This window comes from Hipposideros armiger, unplaced genomic scaffold (genome assembly GCF_001890085.2).
Source record: "Hipposideros armiger isolate ML-2016 unplaced genomic scaffold, ASM189008v1 scaffold_1200, whole genome shotgun sequence".
NCBI lineage: Eukaryota > Metazoa > Chordata > Mammalia > Chiroptera > Hipposideridae > Hipposideros > Hipposideros armiger.
The window spans coordinates 228,175-249,943 of record NW_017732550.1 but is presented as its reverse complement, the minus strand read 5'-3'; the positions used below and the strand labels follow the sequence as shown (position 1 = coordinate 249,943).

The 21,769-nt window shown below is 52.7% G+C and overlaps 1 protein-coding gene across 13 annotated transcripts in view; it reads left to right on the top strand.

The window, feature by feature from the left end:
- The window catches only part of IQSEC1 (IQ motif and Sec7 domain ArfGEF 1), a 149,823-nt gene that overhangs the window by 64,847 nt on the left and 63,207 nt on the right, over window positions 1-21,769 (top strand). The window contains exon 1 of one of the 13 annotated variants that reach the window (XM_019632938.1): window positions 1,639-1,952. The exons of 11 other annotated variants lie outside the window; for them this stretch is intronic. In XM_019632938.1, the coding sequence (XP_019488483.1) occupies window positions 1,888-1,952 (65 nt within the window). In that variant the 5' untranslated portion in view covers window positions 1,639-1,887. Of the gene's footprint in view, window positions 1-1,638; window positions 1,953-21,769 lie in introns of those variants that run through there. One more of the 13 variants, XM_019632945.1, reaches the window with a different exon arrangement.

Below are 21,769 nucleotides of genomic sequence, written 5' to 3'. Positions count from 1 at the left end.
CCCCACCTCCCAACCAGGGTGCAGGATGTGAGGCTAGTCTTTGCACTTAGTGGCTCAGTGGTCTTCTCATTCCAGAACTCCATGTGTAGGTGCTTTTGTCCATCTCCTTGATCATGGCCATCTTAGTGGGTAAGAGGTGATACTTCATTGTTTTGATCTGTGCTTCCCTGATGTCAAGCGACGTTGAACATCTTTTCATGTGTTAGTGGCCATTCATATGTCTTCTTTGGAGAAATGTCTATTCGGATCCTTTGCCTATTTTTAAATTGAGTTATTTGCCTTTTTATTATTGAGTTGTAAGCGTTCTTTATATAGTACTTATACTAGACCCTTATCAGATTCATGACTTGCAAATACTTTCTCCCATTCAGTGTCTTTATTATGTAACAAAGAAAACATCAGAAGTGAAGAGGAAGAATGTGGAAATAGGCAGTGAGGACAGTACTGGGTTCCTGCTCAGCCTCTTGCCTGGATTCCCTGGTGCACTAAATTGGCTCTCCAGACTGCCCTTTCCCACGGGACAAGCTGGGCCAGCCCAGTCCTCTTCCTTCACTGCCCCCCACCCCAGCCCAGTTTCCCCATCTGGGAATAACACTCACCAGGCCCTTTGCACCACCCCCTCCAAATGAAAGATTCAAAAGGGCACAAGCCGGTGTCCCTGCCTTAGTGGCTTCCTACAGCTTCCTGACTCCCGCAGAACAGCCAGCTGCCTGGCCCTCCAGGAGATGGACTTGCAGGTCCACTTGCAGGGCAGCCCAGGACAGGTGGGGTTTTTATTGTATCTGTATATGCTTGATGTCTCCTGAACACATTTGGTCATTCCACAAGTGTGTGTGCTGGGCACTGTGCCTGCCTTCACAAAGCCCAAGGACAGATAAGAAACAAGTAAATATGCAAATTGAGAACAGCAAGAGATGATTGCTTATAGTAGGGAGAGCTGAGCAGACTGGGAGAGGAGAGAGAAGGTGAGGGAAAGTCTCTTAGTTAACCCAGTTAAACTGAGCCTCAGTTTACTCTTCTGAAAAATGGGGCCAGTAATAACTCCACCTACATCACAATGTTGTCTTGAGGATTAAATATCAGTAAAGAGCTCTAAAGTACTAATTAGTATTTCTTTAAGCCTGCGAGGGGGGTCTGAAAATTGTCTCTGAGTGAGGGAAGGGCTTAGAGAGAAAGAAGCCGCTTCCCTTAGATCCTCACCAAAAAGTCCCCAAAAGGGTGTCCCCAGCCTCAGGATGGGACCCACTGCTTTCTCTGGGGCAGGAGCATCAGAGCCTCAGAATTACACCAGCCGGAACAGCAAAGGCCCAGTTTTATAAACCGAGGCCAAAGTCAGGATTGGCTCCTTCATTAGAGAAGGCTACAGTTTGCTGGTTTGGGGTTTTGTATTTGTTGTGCACGTTGAGGAGGTTAGATATGGATATCGGGGGCATCTGTGTTGGAGAAGCGCGCAGTCCTCCCAGAAAATGGCCTAGTTTGCAGGAATAAGCGAGGCTGTAACCTGAGAATCCCGACCCTGCGCTCGTCACCCACCAAGTCCCGCTGCTCGGCTAGCCCCGCCCTTTCCGCCCCGCCCCCTCTGCTACCCCCGCGGCCCCGCCTCCCGGCCCCGCCCCCTCCCGGGGCACATTCCTCCGGCCGGGCCTAGCGTTGCGCCCGGCGGAGGAGGGGTTCGGCTCGGCTGACCTGGGGCTCGGTCTTGGGGCCGGAAGCAGCAGGAACTGGCAGGCACTGGTGGTCATTCAAGGTGGTCGCGTGGCGGTTGGTCAGGTCTCCTGGTGGTCGGGTGTCGGCCCTCGGATCCTGCCTCCCCTGGCGGGAGTAGGCGGTGCTCCGCTGGGCCTGGGTCCCAGGCGCCCGGACCGGTCAGCTCCCGCTGCAGCCACCATGTGGTGCCTACACTGCAACTCGGAGCGGACCCAGTCCTTGCTGGAGCTGGAGCTTGACTGCGGGTAAGGGCTCCGGGAAGGTCCGGGGGTGGGCGCGGGGGCTTGGGCAAGAGGGCGTTGGGGAGGGGCTGAATGCTGATCGGCTGGCGGGGAGGGGCCCGGGGTGGCATGGGGGTGCCAGCAGCACCCCAGACACTGCACACTTGCATGCAGTATATTGTGGGTTTGTGGGAGAGCCTGGCGCTGTGTTATGTTGTTTGATGGTTTAAGAGACTGCTGGGGATGTAAGTGTAAGTGTGTGCCGGAGGAGAGGCTGTAGAGAATATGGGTGTGTGAGAATGAGTGAGACTGTCAGGATGGGTGCCTGAGTGAGAGAGGGAGGAAGCAGACAGGATGGAGTGTGTCTGTATTAGTGTGTGTGTCAACCATACACAGGACCTGAATCTGTGTGTGTGAGAAAAGAGATGCTGTCAGTAAAGGAGAGTGTGTGTGTGTTCACACTTGGGATGGGAGATTGTGTGTGGGTGAGTTTATGTGGGAGAAACCGATGGGAGTTGGTATCTGGTGCGAGAGCAAGTGGTCAGGAGTTTGTGGGAGGGGGCATGGCCAGCAGGCCTGGTGATTGTGTCTGGTTGTAGGTGGGCCAAAGGATGACAGGGAGCCCTCCTACCGGCCTGTTTGTGGGAGACCTTAGGCCTGTGTCTGGGATTACCTGTCTTCTCTGTCAGGGGAGACCCCTGGCGAGTGTATGCGATGCGGAGATGCTGAGGGGCTGTGCGCAGGTGGTCCAGGTGTGCTCCCCGGCGCTGCTACCTGGAAGTGCACTCAGGTGGTCACCTGCAGCCAGGGAGGCTGAGTTCTGTGTGGCTACTGTTGTGGCTGTGAAGGGGCTGCTGGTGGGGTTGGGGTGTTTGTTTATATACACCTGGTATAGTCAGGAATGGAGTCTGGGGAGGGAGGGGTGCATGTGTTCCAGAGACCGGCCCTCTTCTGTTTCCAGCCTGTGGGTGGCTGTCTGAGCATCCAAGGGCCGATATTTATGGAGAGAAGGAGAGTGTGTATGTGCTGGGAATATCGATTTCCTGGCTCTGCTCGCCAGCACAGCTGTCCTGAGCTGTCTGCAGGCCCCTTGGAGGAGCAGGGCTATGGGGTGGAGAGGATTTGTTGACAAGCTGGTTTGGCTTGTGTCAGGTCGCCTGGGGGGAGGCCCACCTGCAACCATTTGATCTTTGAGTTCAAAAATTCTGCAGCCTATATCTGGTAGTTGCACTAAGAACATGCGTGTGTTCCCCTCTGCCCCCTCCTCACCCCAGGGGCCTGGAACTCTGGGCATGAAGCATCTTGGAGGGTTGTGGGGGTGGGGTTCCCAAGGACCAGTGGCTCTTTGCATCTGGGGTGGAGGCTGAGCAAGCTGCAGCTGTAGGGCCAGCTGTCTGGAATCAGTGGATCAGTCTGAGAATGAAGGTCATGATATGCACACCCCACAAGTGCCTCTGCCTTATGCAGCTGTCCCATCCAGTACTGTGTTTGCATTCTTGTCTTTGTGGTACTGGCAATCCCATATTGCAGGAGAGAAAACTGAGGTTGAGTGTTCGGTCTCACCAGCACCGAGGCTCCATGATTAATTGAGAGTGCCTGCTGTGTACAGTCCCTGCTCTAGGCACTGGGGACGTGGTAGTTCACCCTTCAGCCTCAGAGCAGGTGGGTTACATTTGCTCCCGAGTGCCTGGGATGTGGTTCTGAAGGAAGCTTGGCCTGCAGAGGCTCAGCCAAGAGAGCTGGGAGCTCCTTACACTGGCCAGTTTGCCCCCATCCAGAGTCCTTCCAGCTAGCCACCTCCCCCCCTCTAAACTCCGAAAGGACCTGGCATACTCCAGAGACCTCCGGAGACACACACCCCACCCCCACCTCCACTCCCACCCCCACCCCCAGTCTATAATAGTCCAAGACAACCTCTCCCAGTACAGCACACTGTCCTGTAAGCATAGGCTTCTCTAACAGCATGCGTTTGCAGCACCCGATGCTTTGCCCTTTGGGCCCCCAGACAACCCAGGTCTCTCCCTACCCGCCCTTTCTAAATGGGTACAGTAAGGAAGGGAATCCAGTGAGCTGAGCAGAATATTACAAGGGGAGCCTGAAATAGACCCCAGACGTTCTGATGGAGGGCCTCTGGAGGGCCCCTGCCAGCCTTGCCAGGATTTTCAGGCTTTTGCTCAATGAAGTCGGCTATGAACTAGTTGTGCTAATATTTACACAGCTTCAGTTCAAAAACATGGACAGGACTGACATCTGCACAAACAGTGAAATGAATGGGCAAATAGGTGTTTCTGGAAGGGTTCGAACAGGGCTCCATGGGCTACGGGAGCTCAGTATGTATGTGTGTGTGCATGTGCCTGTGTGTGCGTGTGTGTGTGTGTGTGTGTGTGTGTGTGTGTATGGGTGTTATCTGGCTGGACTCTGTAGAACATGGCATCATGGTTTGCCAGGCGAGTCCAGGGCACTCTGAGAGGCAAACAGACTTTGTTTCAAATCCCAGCTCAGCCCTGTGAGTTTATGCAAGTTGCCACACCCCTCTAAGCCTCGGCCTCCGCCTTGGTGAAAGGAAATGATAATGTGCTTCACAGAGGTGCCTGGGAATGTGGGTGTCTGAAAGCCCTGGCACAGCTGGCCAGCCCCAGGCTCCAGTCAGATGCTGCCGTTATCCAGGTCAGCCCTCACCTCTCCCCACCGCCACAGACCCATCTGATTTTCTTCCTCCCCTGTTGTCAGTTTCCTTTGAATTATGATGATGCATGGGACATCCACCCACTAAGCACAGTGGCAAGATGACAGCATAGTTCTGATGGATTGGACCCAGCCAGAGGCCTGAGGAGAGTTCCACACAGGTGGCCCAGTCCCCTGTGGAGGTGTGTGTATTTGTGTGGCAGGGGAAGATGTGCAAAGGCTGTCGAGTGGGATTTATCATTTGTCCTCAAAAGCAAATTACAATGAATTTAAAGCCCGTTAAGGCTCTTGAAGAATTAATTGGCATGGCCTTACAGAATCTGGCCGCACCCACTGCATGAGCTGCTGCTGAGAGAAAATTGATGACAATTATGGTGTAATATATTGCATGGTGCCACCTGAACCCGCCACTGTCTGGCTGCTGTGGCTAAAGCCCTAGTTGGGCCCAATGGCTTGGCCTTTGATGCCTGCCTGGCATGGTTCCTGACCATGTGGTGGGCACAGCATCGTCAGTGAGTGAATGAGCCCATGGATGCACACGTGGGGGCAATTTGGGGCAGATTGTATAGATGGGCTTGGAGGGGTGCTTTGTTCTCTGGGGAGATGTGTATGACACAGGGGCACCCGACCTTGCACTTTCCTGTGTTCCTCTATTCATTCACCAAACAGTTACTGAGCACCTACTTCGTGCCAGCCGTAGGCTAGATGTGGACGAACCAAAGTGAGTAATGTGAAGCCACGCATCACGGAACACAGGCCTCGAGGTCACACAAAATCCTGATTCCGCCTCCTCCCAGCTGTGTGGCTTCAGATATGTGGCCTCCCCTGTCTGAGCTTTGATTTTGTCGTCCATGCAGTGGTGCCTAAAAATACCTCCTGCAAGGGTGTGCAGCTTTGCCTGGCAACTGGCACATATTACATGCCCCCAAAATGGCAGCTGTTGTCACCATCATCACTGTCACCACCTTTTCCTGTTTGCGAAATCACTGCTGAATCAAAGTGGCTTCTCACAGTTTTCCATTTTGCTAGTTTTTGGATTTGAAGACTGGTTTCTGGAGCCTACATGGCTATTTGTGAAATCTCTCCTTGAGGGGCTGAGGCCGGGCCTAGTTGCTCTGACTTTAGTATGTTTTTATGATTTATTTGTACCTGGCTGTGGCTTCCCTGCTCCTTGATGGAAAGGATCATTCTTTCCATTTTATTTCCTTCGTTTGCAGCTCCCTAACATGGTGACAGTTTAATCTGAGCTTAAGGCCAGATGTAGAACCCCATAGCAAGTGTTCCCTCCCTGTTTATATAGATGGGAAACTATGCCGGCATTGTTTTCTCCTCCTTGTTCAAAGTTCGATGTGATAATGATAATAATAGTAATAGTTGCCATTTAGTGAACTCTATGTGAAGTACTTAATTCTCAAAGCAGTTTATGAGTAAGGGCTTCTGCTGTTCCCACTTTTTCAGTTGGGGGAAGGTGACATGATTCGCCTAGGGCCACCAGCCAGTAGGTTCAGAGCAAGGCTTTGAACTCAGTCAGCCTGGTGTCAGGGTCTGTGCTTTTCTAAGCCAGCCTCTGCTTCTTCTGGGATTAAATAATCTTTAACAAAATATGTCACCATCGTCAATGGAGCCTTTTGCATCTTTCCCAAGCCACAGAATAGGTGTCTGTTATCCACTGGTGTCAGGATTCCCAAAATATTTCCCAACTCTGCTATCCCTTGAACTCTCTGTGCTCTTCTGATGTCTTGCCAGACCCCAGAGACCCCAAAGGCTGCTTCCCTAACACTCCAGTGGGATTCTGAGACAGTACCCTTTGGTCCTGAGCACTTGCGGCATTTTGAGGGTAGCACGCTTGCCCCAGGCTAGCCTTGGTGTGGAGCGTGGTCCTGGGGACAAAAGCTGACTCACTGGAAGACCAGTGCAAACACAACCGGCTTCTGCGTGGTGAGGAAACCGAGGCCAGGGCCTTAGACATCATTAGGGCACCTACGTGTGTGCTGAACCTGATCCCATGGGAGGAGAGAAGGACTGTTAATAAACTGGAAAATTTGGGAGAGTCCCCAACTAGTGGGTGGCCTCCTCGTTTGGGTTCCCCGAAATCACCCATGACCCAGGCTGGGTCGGTGTCTGTCTGCCAGCATGAATGCTTTCTCCCCAATGCTTGTTTTCAAAGGAAGAAGCAAATGATATTTACTTCTTTATTTCTGGCTGGGAGGCTAGGTGGTGTAAGGATTAAATGTGTTGGTACATGTAAACCATTTAAAACAGTGCCTTATTGTATCATAGTAAGCGCTCAATAAATGTTAATTGTAATCATTGTAATTGTTCTTAGTTATCCTGATTATTACGGAGCTTGGGAGGGTCTCTCTCCAGAGAGGAGGCCTCCCAGAGAGGCCTGGCCAGAGCTGGCTCTCGTTAGCTGTTGGTATTTGGCCTCCCTAGAAGGCCTGGCAGCAGTCATCTCAACACATCTCCTTTCTGGGCCTCGGTTTCCACATCTATGAAAGTAGATGAGCCTCATTTCATGAATCTTGTGGTCATTTGCTGACGGAAGATGGCTAAGGGGGCAAATTCTGTAGCTAGACCGCCTGTAACCCTTCCCCCAGCTCTGCTCCTCACACTGTCTGTAATGTTGGACAAGCTCCCTAGCCTGTCTGAGCTTTGTTTCCCCATCAGGAAATGGTGGAGTTGTGAGGATTGATGAGTTATCCACATAAACTGCTTAAGCAGCGCGAAGTAAACCTGGTAGATGGTGGCTTTAGCTAGTTTTTCAGAACTGAGAGATGCACCTGTGCTGGAACTGGGCCACGTTACTAGACGGGAATAGATGATCACTCTTTTTGGCCAGGTCAAGGCCAGGGTTAAGAGAGAGAGGCAGAGAGATGCTGGTGAGGGCAGCAGTTGAGGGCCAGTGCTGTTCACAGTGTGAGGTGGCGGTGGCTGCTTGGAGTGAGACAGACCACAGACTTGGTGAAAAGGCACTAAAGCCTGTAGACTGTGTGTATGCTTATAGCCCGCTGCCCCCAGCTGTCCCCAGATTTAAACAGCCCATTAATAGAGGACGGTTAAGAGTGATTTGCCCGTGGATTAGAAAAATTTCAACTCAGCAAGGTTGAAGATTTCTTAGACAGGATGGGCAGATGGCCTTTGGTACCATGGTAGTATCTGACCTTTGGGTGCCTTTGCGTTTTACACATACTTATTTTGTTTGAACATTCCAAGAGCCTTGTGAAGTAGCTGGTATCATTCACACTTTACAGACAAGGAAACCGGGCTGAGAAAAGTGAAAATAACATGTTCAAACTTTGCAGAATGTAGATTTAGCGTCCTGATGAATGTGTAGCTCTCCCCTTCCTGACATTGTTGTGGGGCTTGGGCTTTTTAGAATGGAGGATGAAGCAGAGGCAGAAGAGGGGGAGAGTGGAGGAGTGGGGAGACAGGAACCTGCAGGACCCCGATGGGGCGCCAGGACTTGTGGATGGGCACAGAGGGGCATCACACTTTGTAGAGAGGACAGAGCACCCTGGGAAGCTCTGGCTAGTGGCCTTGAATCTCAAAAATATGTTTGCCAGCCCCAGGAAGACATCTGGGTGTAAGAACTGTCCTCCAGATTTCCTGTCGATATTGGGATGACTCTGAATTGGCGGTGATGGATGGTAGAGTAGGGGGCTAGAAGAGTGCCAGTTCGTAGTGGTGTTCAGTAAATGCCAGCTGCTTTTGTGGTTCTTACTGCTTGGCGTAGCCACCACGGCTCTCGTCTTTATGGCTGTCATCTCCCTGTGTGGGCCCTGGACAGGACCCCAAAATGCAGTTAGTCCTGGGAGGAGGTTGGAGAGGAAGCGGTTGGGGAAGCCGCTCTTTTCTCTGCTGTTAGTGGGGGTGGGGGAGTGGGCAAGGGGAGCAAACATGAATTCTCTGTTCCCTCTGGGGCCCTTGACCTTTCTCAGAGCTGTGATTTAAACGTGCAGGTTTGGGGGTTTGTTTTGTTTTGTTTTTCCACTTACTTAGTAAAAATGGCTCAGGAAGATAACAGGGCTTGATGTGGATAGCAAATTCTTAGTGCTATTTTGAACTTTCTCTTACAGGAAATTTTTAAACATACACGGAAATAGAGAGAATAGCATAATGACTCCCATGGGCAATTTTATTTCACTGCCCCCAGGTTATTTTGAAGCAAATACCAGACATTTTGTTGATTTTTACATCAAGGATCTGCTACATGGTCAGCCTTGATTCTAGCAGTGGAGGTGTCATGTTGTTGGGGTGACCTCTGGAGCAGGGCCCTCCTTCAACATCCCTTGGCTCTGTTGGCAGCTTGGGCCCATTTCCCAGGCTGGAAGACCAACGAATGCACACCCCTTTGGGGGCAGTCTGTGTGGGAGGTGCTGTATCTAGAAGTGAACAGGGGAAGCCAGGACTATGAGTGAATCCCCATCAGACAGGCCTTTCCTGGGGGAAGGAGGTGCCCAAGGCTGCCAAGGCAGGACTGGGCTGTCTGCCGTGTCCCCACAGATCCCTGCCTGCTGCCCCTAGGTTGCCTGTTAGCAGGTGATAGAGTTGGGAAATGGTCCTTGTCTCACCCCCACCCCAAACATACTGGCCCCTCACCTTGCTTGGCCTCTGGGCAACCTGACACAGCTGCCTCCAAGCACTCTTCTCTGGCTTAAGAAACAGGCCGTCCTGGGTTTCTCCCAGCACACTGCCTCTCCTTCCCAGACTGCGTGGCCAGCTCTTCTCCCTCCCACGCTGGTCTGTCTGTCAGCACTGGGGTTCCCCAGGCCTCTACCAGGCTCTCTTCTCGCCACAGTCTCTAACATTCTGAGGCTTCTAACCTGGCTCCTTATTACCTAACCCGGTTCCTTATTATCTCCCCCTCCCCCAATCTGTCTCTCTTCCATGTTTTCGTCCATCTACTCAGGCTCTGCTCACAATGCTGGAGTCATCCCTCCTTTCACCATCACCAAGTGCATCCCATAATTACTCAGTGCTAGGCTGTCCCGTGGTGCCGTGTTTGGAGCCTGGCACATAGTAGATGCTCAAGAAATTTTAGTTGCGGGGCCAGCTGAGTGGCTCAGTTGGTTAAGAGCGCAATCTCTGAGCAACAGGGTCACCGGTTTGATTCCCACATGGGCCAGTGAGCTGCGCCTGAGCTGAGCTGCTGCTGAGCCGCCAACAGGTGGCAGGATGGCTCAGCTGGTGAGAGCACGTGCCCCTAACAACAAGGTTGCCAGATCGACTGCCGCATGGGATGGTTGGCAATGCCCACCCACAACTAAGATTGAACACAGCACCTTGAGCTGAGCTGCCAATGGGCGGCTGGATGGTGACTGGACTTGGAGCTGAGCTAGCTGCACCCTCCACAACTAAGATTGAATGACAACTTGGCTGGTCCCCTCCCCAATTTCCAACAATGTTCCCCTTCCCCAATTCCCCAATAAAATATATATTTTTTTAATTTAGTTTCTATCATTCCTTTGAATATATTATTATCATCGATACCCCTATTGTCTAACACAATGTGTTGCACACAGAGGCCGGTAACCAAGTTTAGTCGGTAAGCTAGCTGTGGGTTCAAGGCCTGCCCTGTACCAGTGATCGCCCCTATCAGTTCACCCTTTGCCCTTCTCGGGTGCAGGTGCTGGTGCTGCTCAGATGGTCTGATGCTTAGTTCTGAGCTAAGGCTTCTCCTTAAGGCCCCCGCCCACCGTGGCCTGCTCGCTACCTGATAGCCTCACTTTGTACCCTGATGCCCCTGTGATGTGGGGAAGTAATAACAGTCCTATGTTGTGATGTTGACAGCAGCTACCCCAAGTGCTTCCTGGGTGACAGGCCCTAGGCCGAGGATTTATGTGTGCTTTATTTGGCTGTGAGGTGGACAGTGCCCCCATTTTTATGGCTGAGAAATCGATGCACAGAGAGGCCAAGTCACTTGCCCAAGGTCGTACAGCTCCTGCCTGCCAGATGCCAGCAAGTCACCAGGAAAGGGCCCTGTGTGCCAACACTGCAGTTGCAGGAGGCTGAGGGTGGCTGTGTTCCCTATCGTGACCTTCATTTTTCCTCAGACCCTTTCGGCACACCTGCTATGGGTACCATGTGCAGATAAGGGCCAGTCAGGCAGATGCTGGCGTGCCAAGGAGCCTTGTGGCTGCTGTGCTATGGAACCGTGCCTTGAGAGGGAAGGAGGAGTTTGGTGGGTAGACAGGGCAGGCGGGCATTCCCTGTGGAGGGAAAAGCATGACGGAGGTTGGGTGTGAAGTGGCTTCCTCCATCTGCCAGTGGGCCAAAGCCTCAGCCAGCCTTGGCATTCCTCACCTCCTGAGTCTTCGGCTTGGGTAAATTACATTGCCTCTTTGTGCCTCAGTTCCTTCACCTACAGAATGGGAAGATGATATAGCACCTACCTCAAAAGGTGGTTTTGTTTTTTGGGGTTTTTTAAAAAGATTTTTATTGGGGAATCTGGGGAGAGGAACAGACAAGTTGCTGTCCTTTTGTTCTTCAGTCTAGTTGTGGAGAATGTCACTTCACTGGTCCATGTTGGTATTATGATCATTGTACTCTTCCCGGCTGAGGCAGATCGGTCGCTGGCCATTGGACAGCCGCTCACGGCGGCTTATGGCAGCTCATGGCAGCTGCCGGCCGCTCACAGTAGCTTAGGGCAGCCCCACTGCAGCCTACGCTGTCACCGGTGACTCACGGCAGCCCAGCTCCAGGTCGAGCTGTTGCTCACTATCTTAGCTGTAGAGGGCGCAGCGTCACTGACCCATGTGGGATCCGAACTGGTGACCCTGCTGCTCAGAGCTCATGTTCCCAAGCCAACTCCTAACCAACGTGCCATTCGGCCGGCCCAAAAGGTGGTTTTATACAACACCAACAGTGAACCCTCAAGAAAAACTATGGGCTTTGGGTCATTATGATGTATCTATGTAGGTTGATCAGCTGTCAAAATGCACCACTCTGGGAAGAGGTTGATAGTGGGGGAGGCTGTGCTCAGTTGGTTAACAGCACGGGAACTCTGAACTTTCTGTTCATTTTGCAGGGAACCTGATTTTTATTTTTTATTTTTTAAAAAAAACTTTATTAGGGAATTGGGAAAGGGAACAGTGTTAGGGAATTGGGGAAGGGAAACATTGTGTTTTTCCAGGACCCATCAGCTCCAAGTCAAGTTGTTGTCCTTCAATCTAGTTGCGGGGGGGGGGTGGGGCACAGCCACCAAGCTTCGATGCAGCCGGCATCCTCCTTCCTCAGTTTCATATGCTCAGGATATAATTTAAAAGGCCTCTGATATCCAGTGTTTATTCCAAAACATTCTCAGTAATGTCCTGGGGTTTGAACCCAAGCTCTGCCCATCGGCAGCTCGCAGCTACTCAGCTCAAGGTGCCATGTTAAATCTTAGTTGCAGGTGGGCGTAGCCACCATCCCATGCGGGAGTCAAACTGGCAACCAACTGAGCCATCTGGCCGCCCGGTGTCAGCTCAGCTCGGGCACAGCTCACTGTCCCATGTGGGAATCGAACCGGCGATCCTGCTGCTCAGAGCTCGCACTCTAACCAGCTGAGCCACCCACCCGGCCCTGATTTTTATTTAAAAAATAAAAATGTATTTTAAAAGTTGTTATAGGATGATGAGTTAGTTCCATGTGAAGTGCTCAAGAGTAGTGCCTGGCACAGCAGCCATTCCCTGTTTTTGTGTTATTATTGTTTTCATCATCATCAGTTTGTTCATTTGTTCATTCATTCGTTCATTCATTCATTCATTCCACCACATGTTTTTTGACACTACTGGCACTGAGGACACAGACACATGAAGCATGCCCCTCCCAGGGTCAGCTCACAGGTGGCAGAAGAGTTTCATGGGCTCCCATAGGCTATGCCCCCTCTGCTGTGGGACACCAGCTGTCCCAGGGAGGGGAAGAGCCTGAGTGAACTAGCCACAGCAGCACATAGCGGCCAGCCTGCAGACAGCACCACATGGATGGAGCTTTGGAGTGAGATGGGGTCAGCAAAACATTCGTCAGGCTAGGAGATGGGCAGGGCTGGGTGTCAGTGCCACATTGAGGAGTTTGGGCTGTGACAAAAACTTTAAGCCAGCAAGGCTTAGATACTTTGCATTTTAGAAAGTGTTTTCTGGCAGCTGAGGCTGGGCGTGCAATGGGGGAGGGGTGGCAAGGGTAACCTGGTGGTGGTGGCAGTCTGGGATGGGACTAGAAGCTGAGTCGGGATTGTGCTGGAGTCTGAGGGCCAAAAGACTGGCCCTGGCCGAGAGGGTGGGCTGGAGGCAGCGATCCCTGCGAGATGGGCATCTTTCTTCGCTCCGCCCACACTCTTTCTCAGAGCCAGCCTCCCCAGCTTGTGCCTCACTCCCAGCACTCCCAGGGCGTCCCTGGGGCCCAGCCCAGCCCTGTCTGCTGGAGCCTGCCACGGAGAAATGCCTTCTTTAAGCCCATTTTGCACGTATGGAAATAACTAGAGGCCTCTGTATTTAATTTGGCTCTGTGAACACACGTTGCAAATCTTTCCAAGTGAGCCCAGGGGTTGGAAGCTCTGGTCATCTTTATGCAGTCCAAAGCAACCAGAACTGTGCTGTCTTAGCTGGGGGTGAGGGTCTGGCAGAGGGCAGGCTATAGGAAATGGCTAAGAAAAATAGACAGAAAGGGCAGGAGGGGATACCAGCTGCAGAGGAGATCGTGATGAGGGAAGCAGTTTTGTAGACCTTGTTGCTGCAAACCGTGTAAGCTGTGGGTAGCATGAAAGGAAAGGGGGCTTTTGAAAGTGTAAAGCTCTGCACAGACACAACAGATATGTTTCTGGTTTCCTGAGCAGGGGCTGCTTAATTTGGTGTTGGGCTGGAGAACGCTTCTGATGTATATCTTTCTGGCCTTGACAAGCCCGGCTAAGGCTCTTGGTGGAGCCCTTCTCTGATCAGTGGTGTGGAGCAGAAACAGCCCCATATGTTTGCACAGGGATTTGTGGGTGGCAAAGCATAGTCCCCACATTCCTGTTGGGTGAGTGAGGCAGGAATGATATCCATCGCAAAGATGGGACACTGGAGGTCCAGAGAGCTGAGGTGACCTGCCACAGGTCACTGAGCCCGGAAGTGGGAAGCTGAACTCCATCTGGTCTGAGCTCCACCCTAGAACTCCCCACCTGTGGGCGTCTCTCGAGCCATGATGTCAGACCTAGACAGGCAGAGGGTCTGCCGAAGGAGGACAGAGCTTGGGTTTAAACCCCAGGACATCACTGACAGTCTAGTTTTGGAATAAACACTGGATATCAGAGGACTTTTAAGTTATATCCTGAGCATGTGAAACTGAGGAAGGAGGATGCCTGCTGCATTGAAGTCTGGTGGCTGTGCCAGCCGTGTGATTTTGGATCATGATCAGTGTGATGGCATGACTTGGGTAGAACCTTGTAGAAAACACCTGGAGGACACCGCAGAGCAGGCCTTGGCATTCCCGCCAGCTAGCAGAGCGGTGGGAATTCTTGAGCCCTGTCCCATGTGACTTGGTTCCTTAGGAGTGACTGACCCCAGAGCTACAGATCCGACTTCTGCTCCTTGAGTGGGCCCTTGAATTTTGGCTTTTGCAAGCATCACAAGCAGAAGCCGATGCCCTTGGCCGGCAGGAAGGTGATGTAAGGGAGAAGAGAAGTGTGGTAGGAGCTATGGTGATGGGAGAGCGGGTGCTGCCTGGTGGGCATAGCTGCCAGCACACCATCTACGTATTATCAAGCAGGCATACGGGCCCAGTATGACCAGATCCGCTACTGCCTCCCCACTCCCAAAGAGAAGCCAGAAGCCTGGGTTTCCATATAAAATCTCTCGATGGTAAAATGTTGGTGAGTCATTCTTTTTTTTTTATGTTTGGGCCAGGGACTGCCAGTCTGGAGCCCTGTGTTGAGACCTGTGGAGCTCCTTGCATGGATACCCTCTGTCTCCCTGAAAGCTTTGTGCCATCTAAAGTGTCCATATAAGGAGTGGCAGGGTGGACGCTGGGCCTGGCTCTCCAGTGATGCCAGGCCTCCCAGCCAGCTGTCCCCAGAGTCAGGCCCAGGGTCCCAGGAGGATGGGCCTGACCCTTGCCCCTTTGCCTTTGTCCTGGCCCAAATGGCCCAGGGAGAATCACGGGCTTTTTCACAGCCTCTTTCTAGAAAGGCTGCCCATCCTGGGTTTGGTTGCAGGACTGGCAATAGCAGCTTGATTTTCCTCTTTGGTTAGTCCTGTCCCCTAGTTTGGTGCTCTGGTCCCCAGAATGTGGGGTGAGATCTCAGGCAGGTTGGGGCCCTCTCCAGGACTGATAATGATGCCACCATAAGCGGCATCTCCCAGGCAAAGGCCCTGGCTGGGCTAGATTGCAGGATGTTTGCGTAGGCCTCCCACCCTTTGCCCAACGGCCCCTGCCCCTCCCCAGAACCTCCTGACTCTCCTCTGCCAGCTGGCTTAGAGCCCAAGTAAAGCTCATGTTTGCCAGCCTGTGGGGTGACTCTTTGCTCCTGCCTCTTGTCTGAGGCGTCACCAGTGCGGGCCCCGCCAAGCAGCTTCCCAGGGCTTTGAGAGTTGGTCCCAGGGGAGCTGAGCCAAGGCATCCACAAGGGATGGGGCTGCATTCTGCCTGTTTCTTTGTGACTCGAGGCCTGGGGAATGGCATTCTGGGCACAGAACACATGTCTCTACTTTGGAGAAACTTACTGGTTTCTGCAGCTGTTGAGTATTTCCAAGACTCAGCTGTAGGGCAAAGGAGAGAGTGTGGACACAGGTCCTGTGGCAGCTGTGCCCTGTGTGTCACTTGCGTGGCCTGGTTAAGTCTCTCTCCCCTCCAGGTACAGTGTTTCCTCTTGTAAATGGGAGAGGGAGTGAGTCCTGCCATCAGCTCATGTGGAGTGAGTGAGGTGGCCTAGGTGAAATGCCAGGGTAGGCTGGGATGAGGAGGGTGTCACCCAAAGGGCTTAGAGCAGTGGGTCTCAACCTCCCTAATGCCGCGACCCCTTAATACAGTTCCTCATGTTGTGGTGACCCCCAAACATGAAATTATTTTCGTTGCTACTCTTTAACTGTAATTTTGCTACTGTTATGAATTGTAATGTAAATATCTGATATGCAGGATGTATTTTCATTGTTACAAGTTGAACATAATTAAAACATAGTGATTAATCACAAAAACAATATGTAATTATATATTGTGAAGTATTTATTTCTAATTACAAATAAATGAAATTTTGTCTTGAAGCCGAGTACTCGTGTGTGGGCGTATCTGCATGTGGGCAGACCCGCCTGGAGATGGATAGAGGAGCGGTGTCTCGGTTCCTAAGACCATCGAAAATATGTGTTTTCCGATGGTCTTAGGCGACCCCTGTGAAAGGGTTGTTCGACCCCCAAAGGGGTCGCGACCCACAGGTTGAGAACCGCTGGCTTAGAGGAAGAAGAGAGGGGTGTCATTTGGGCTTCTAGCCATAGAGAAGCTGAGGCATGTGGCTGAAACCAGGGAGGGCCCACTTGGCACAGAGCTCTGCAGCTTCGGAGCCTAATTATTCACTGGGCATCATTGTTCCATCTCTGTATTTGTTGAATGAATGAATGAATGAATGAATGAGGGCTGCTACTTCTCAGGTTTGAACAGGTTCCTTAGTCACTGGTAGCGTCACTCATGCACTCATTTATTCATTCGTTCATTCATTCATTCAACCAGTACTAACTGAGCACCTGCTTTGCCAAACCCTGTTCTCTCACAGGGGACACCTGAGCCAAGGACAGGCTACATGGGCGGCCACCCCTCTGCCCTTCCAGAGTCGACTTCCTAATGGCAAGAGACAGACTTATAAATCAGAACAAATGACAAAACGTAGATAACGAGACGTGCTATGAAGAAACACAAAAGCTCATGGAGATGAGACAGTGGAGGTGCGGGAGAGGGTACCTGTAGATCCAGAACACCCCTTTTCCTTTCTCCTGCCAAGGTGACCCCTTTCCCCACCTGTGCATGCTCTGAATACCTTGGAACACCCTGCAGTGCTCCCCGGTGGCACGAGGAGCCGTGCTTACACCCAGCTAGGACCCTTGGCGCTCTCTGATGGGAGCCCCCAAAGTTGTCAACCGACAGGGGAGATCTGACTGCAGGTTCTTGGGGCTGACCTCTGACACCTCCTCACCTCTAGGACCCTGAATTCTAATCTTCAAACCCCACTCTGGTCCTCCAGGCTATTTTAATGAGAGTGACTCAAAATGGTAGGAAGGTCCAGCCCGGCTCCATAGGCAGACAGGCATACAGACAGACAGACAGAGATGTTCTGTATGTTTGGGAGGGAGCCGCCGCCCTCTGGGGGCCCGAAAGCCAGCCTTGGCAAACATGTTGGCAGGATGGGGTGAGGACCTGGCTGAGTGCATTGGGTGCGCAGGTCACGAGGCTGTTTTCTTCCCTCTGGCGATGCGCTGAGGAGAACAAGCCCTGTCTGAGGAAGGGAGCTGCCTTGGCCCCTCCTGGAATAATTCCCTTCCAGTTAGGCTCAGCATTAGCTGTCTGCAGGGCTCCCAGGGCACCTGTCCCTGACTCTACCATCATGCCACCATGCAGGTGGGAAACTGAGGCTCAAAAAAGCTGGGGTAGGACCCAGGTGTCAGAGTCCAACCCAGACTCACTGTGGCTCACACCATTATGTTAGGGTAGGGAGTGCCTCACAGAGCTGTGCAGAGTCCTTGCGGACGTCTAGAGGGCAGGGAGCGTGAGTTGGCTGCCACTGCCCCCTCTCCCCCCATGCCAGCTTGGGCATCCAGGAAAACTGCACCTTTCATGATATGCTCACGTGGCCTGAGAAGACCCCTCAGTTCTAACTGCTGCCCTGGTCCCCTCCTGTGTACTGCTCATCTTACCAGCAACAACTGACAAATGGGGAAATGCTGAATGTTGGTCAGTAAGCAAAGCTCTAAAAATAGCCTTCCATTGTGAGAAGTTCATTGTTCGAAGTCCTAAGCTCGTATTTTTATAGGTATATAAAAGCCTCTTCTGGAGGTCTTGGTGCCTGGTAATTGGAGCTAATGCTGCAGCCTGTGAGGCAGACTTGGCAGTGCAGGCCTCTGGGTGGGAAGTGAGCAAGACCCTTTCCCCCAGAGGTTGGGGGCAGCCAGCCATCCAAGATGTCTATGGGTCACGGAGTCTAAGAGGCAAGGGATGGAGACCAGAGGTAGGGGCTGTGGGCCCACTCCCTGCAACTGGGCACAGGGCTGGAATGAACCCCCATTTTCTCTTGGTTTGCCCAGTTCAAACCTCAGGCTCCTGAGCCCCAGTTGGGAGGGTGGTGTCAGGCCCCCTGGGCAGCCCACTCACGCCCCCTCCCCCGACTCTTAAAGGAAAGCGAGGCCCCCAGAGGAGGGACTCCCACCTGGCCGGACACCCACCAGTGTAATGTCAGCCCATGCCCAGTGCCCTTTCCTTCTGGCAGCCCCTCCCAGGGCTCCCTCTTCTCCTGTCACCATTCAGAAGTGCCCAGGTCTCTTCCAACTTTAAAACCCTCAGCCCCCTTCAGCTGCCACCCCATCTCCATTTTCTTCTCATCCACAGTCCTCTAAAGTATCTTCTGCCCCCATGCTTCTGCCCCAGCTCCCTTTCTTACCCCACACAGCTCAACTTCTGCCCCAGCTCCTTGCCAACAGCTTGTGACTGTCCTTAGTGACTAAGCCTTAGTGATATTTGGCCTCACCAGCATGGCTTCCAGGATCTTGAGGACTCCTGTCCTTCCTGCTGTCCTTCCCACAGCTGTCTTGCTGTTCAGTCCTGCATCTACCCTGCAGGCGCCGCCTAGTGCGGGCCCTGTGGTCCCCCAGAGTCACTGCCACAGCCCCTTCCATCCGTCCCCTGCTAACATCCTGCACTCTGCAGTTAGAGTTGGCTTTCTAGAGTCCTACTGTTGTCCTGTCCCACCCCAGTTAAACCCTGGGCCCTTCCTCAACCTGCCCTGATCCCGGGGTCAAATGCAAATGCCTTACAAGGTCCTGAACACTCTGGTCTTACCTGTGCCTCATACGTATTCCCACCACACTGAACATTTCTGTCCCTGTGCATACCGTGGACTCCCACCTCTGTCTGTTCGGCCTTCCTTCCAGGCTCCTACCCTCACCTCCCACGCGGCAGGTGCTCCCTGGGGCCCAGCTGTGGTGCTGCCTTCCAGGAAGTTCTCCTGTCCCTGGCACTGGGTCTCTACTGGCTATCCTACAGGACCTGATGCTTCCCCCATTACTGTTCCTAACACAAGCCACCACCATCATCCATCTGTGTCCCCTGGTGTCCCCTTGAGGATGGGGTTGTGTCTGTGTGTGTTCGCCGCCTTGTCCCCAGTGCCTGACACAGGTCTGTCACATAGTCAGTGTTCAGTAAATGTTCACGGGATGAAGTGACCGGCTGAGAAGAGTGGGGTTGCAGGGAGGGACCCAGGAGAGAGCAGAGCTTCCAGTGGGTGGCTTGTTTGGTGTCTCCATTGTGGTCCCTATGAAACCTGGCTTCCCCTGCCCATTGTTTGATGAATAAGACTTTTCAGGTCCCAAGAAATATCTCAAGAGAGATTAAAACCAGTGAGGTTTTTTAAGCCCCTTCCTTTAAAAACAAAAACAAAACTCTGTAGTAAGTTTTCTTGTTAACTATGTTTTAAGCCTAAGTGAGAGAGCTGGGTCAGGCTCAGTCCCTCAGGCTTTGGCTGGGTACCCAGTCATCCCGTGGGGGCCCAGGAGGAAGCTGAGCTCTCTGGCAGCCGCAGCAAGGCATTGGCTTGGCCTGGGCTCAGAGGAGGAGCACGAAGTGGTTTCCTGAGCACTTGCTTTGTGCACAGCCTGGTGCTCACCCACCCTCATGACACCTTGCCAGCCGGTGAATTGAGGACCATTTTATTGGTGGGAAACTGAGGTCCAACCTGGGGAAGTCACACAGGGCGCACAGCAGCACGTGGCAGAGCTGTGGTTGCAGCTCTGTGCTCTCTGCACTAGTGAGCAGACTGGGCGAGGCCCTGGGCATCTCACGGGGCAGGCAGCCAGCTAGGGGCCCAGGGCACTGCAGGGGGTACTGATCAGCTCAGCAGTGGATGCCATGTGAGTTTTGTTTTCTAAGAGAAGCCAGAAATCTGGATGTTGAGTGATCATTCCTGGTACCTAGTTCTATATAACTAGGTACCTAGAAAACTGAAATGAAGGCTAACACTACTCTGTGTTACTCAGGTTGCATCCAGGCCCTCAGCCCTGGATGTAGGGCAGTGGGATGTGAGACTGGGCTCTGCTCTGTCTGCCGCCGTCTACCTGGCACAGAGAACATGGGCAGGCCTCTCCTCCTCCTGGGGCCTCATTTATCCTATGGAGGGGCTTGGCAATTATGGGATTCCAGGCAGGCCTCATGTCACAATCACCGGGGTTCTTTTCAAATCACCATTTGGGGGCCCCTACCGTTGACTGGCCCTTTGAATTCTCAGGACTTCCAGGGCTTGAGCAGGAATAGGCTCCGAAGTCTCCCAAGGTGCGTCTGGGGATCAGCTGGTGTGGGTGCCATGGCCCTGAGCCCTCTGAAGTCTGGTTCTGGGAGTTCTCTGTGTCTGGTTACCATCCTCCTAAGGGAGGTATTAGTGCCTGGCCAGAGGGGTCTTTGTACCTGTCAAGCCCCTCAGTTGGGGGTGAAAGTAGAAAAGCACCAGCTTTCTTTTAAAAATGTGTTCCTAGACAATTCCAACTCATGTTTGTGTGGATTTTCTGCATTGAAATGTTAACTTTGGGTGTTTTGTGTATGTGTGGTCCCCTATCCCACCATCATCCCCAGCCGGGATCTAAAACATCACTTGATGGTCTGGCTGTGACTGTTGTAAGTTGGTGTCCACCCTGGCCCAGGGCTCGCACTCCCACAGACCTCACCATCCACATGGCAGACAGAGCCCTCTGGAGTCTGGGTTGCTTAAAAAAGGCCTCCCTAGCTTGATAGGGGTGTGTGTATGTGTGTGTGTGTGTGTGTGTGTGTGTGTGTGTGTGTGTGTGTGCATGCGCACGCGTGCCAGGTGCTGTTCTGGAGACCCAGTTCTCAGAGGATGGACACCCTAGTGGAGAGCCACACAGTCACATTCCCACATACAGTGGTATGGTGGTAGCATGAGCGCTCGAGAGAGAAATGGTGGGGAGCTGAGGGAAGTTGGTGTGGCTTCAGGTCAGGGTAAGCCTCGCTAAAACGTAGGTGACCTTTGAGCAGAGAGCAAAGGGGTTGAGGGAGTGAGCCAGGTGGGCTATCTGGGAGAAGAGCACCAGGCCGAGGGAATAGCACTTGTGAAGTCCTGAGGGAGGAGTGTGTCAGAGTGTTGAGTGGAGGGATAGCCAGGAGGTCATGGGGCCGGGGTGGGGTGGCCAGGTCCTGCACAGTCTTCTGGGTCACTGGGGAGACTTGGGCTCTAAGTCCCAGTGAGGTGGGAGCAGAGGGAGCTGGTCACAGTTGTGTGTTGACAGGACCCCAGCTGCTGAATAGAGGGTGGAGGAGTGTGGTGAGAGAGGCCAGGAAAGCCTGCTGGTAAGGCCTTGGCAGTAATGCAGGGAAGGTAGGGCCAGGCAGAGATCAGGGTGGTGGGAGGGGCTGGGACAGGCCCAGCCGTCAGTTGCTGACTGTTTTGAAGGTTGAGTGGCCAGATTTGCTGACAGATGGGAAATATGGTGTGAGAAAAAAAAAGTTATCAGAAGTGACTCTCAGATTATTGGCCTGAGCAGCTGGAAGGCTTGAGTTGCTGCTGGGCTGGGGGTGGGGGGGGGTATGCAGGAACTCACGTCTGAGCCGTATTTGAGATTTCCACCATCATCAAAGGGGAAGGAAGTGCTAGGGCAGTTGGACGTTGGGTTTATCTGATTCCTTTGTGATTGCTGTATATCTTTATTAAAGCAAGTTTGGGAACTGGGTAAAAGCAGAAACCCTCCCAACTCTCCCTGAGCCCCACCAAGCCCTATAGGGGTGCCTCCTAGGAAGCTCATCACCTCCCTTATTTTGGATACAGTGTACCTGGTTAACCAGCCAAAAGTCACATTGGATGTTTAGGTGGATGTCACATTGAGCCTGTGCCTCACATAGACTCAAATGGTAAATCTTCCCGTTCCTGTGAGGGCCTCAGCCTCCCCTGCCCCTCTGGCCCAGGTCTTGGCAGTGTCTGGAGGCTCGGGGGCGGGAGGGGGAGG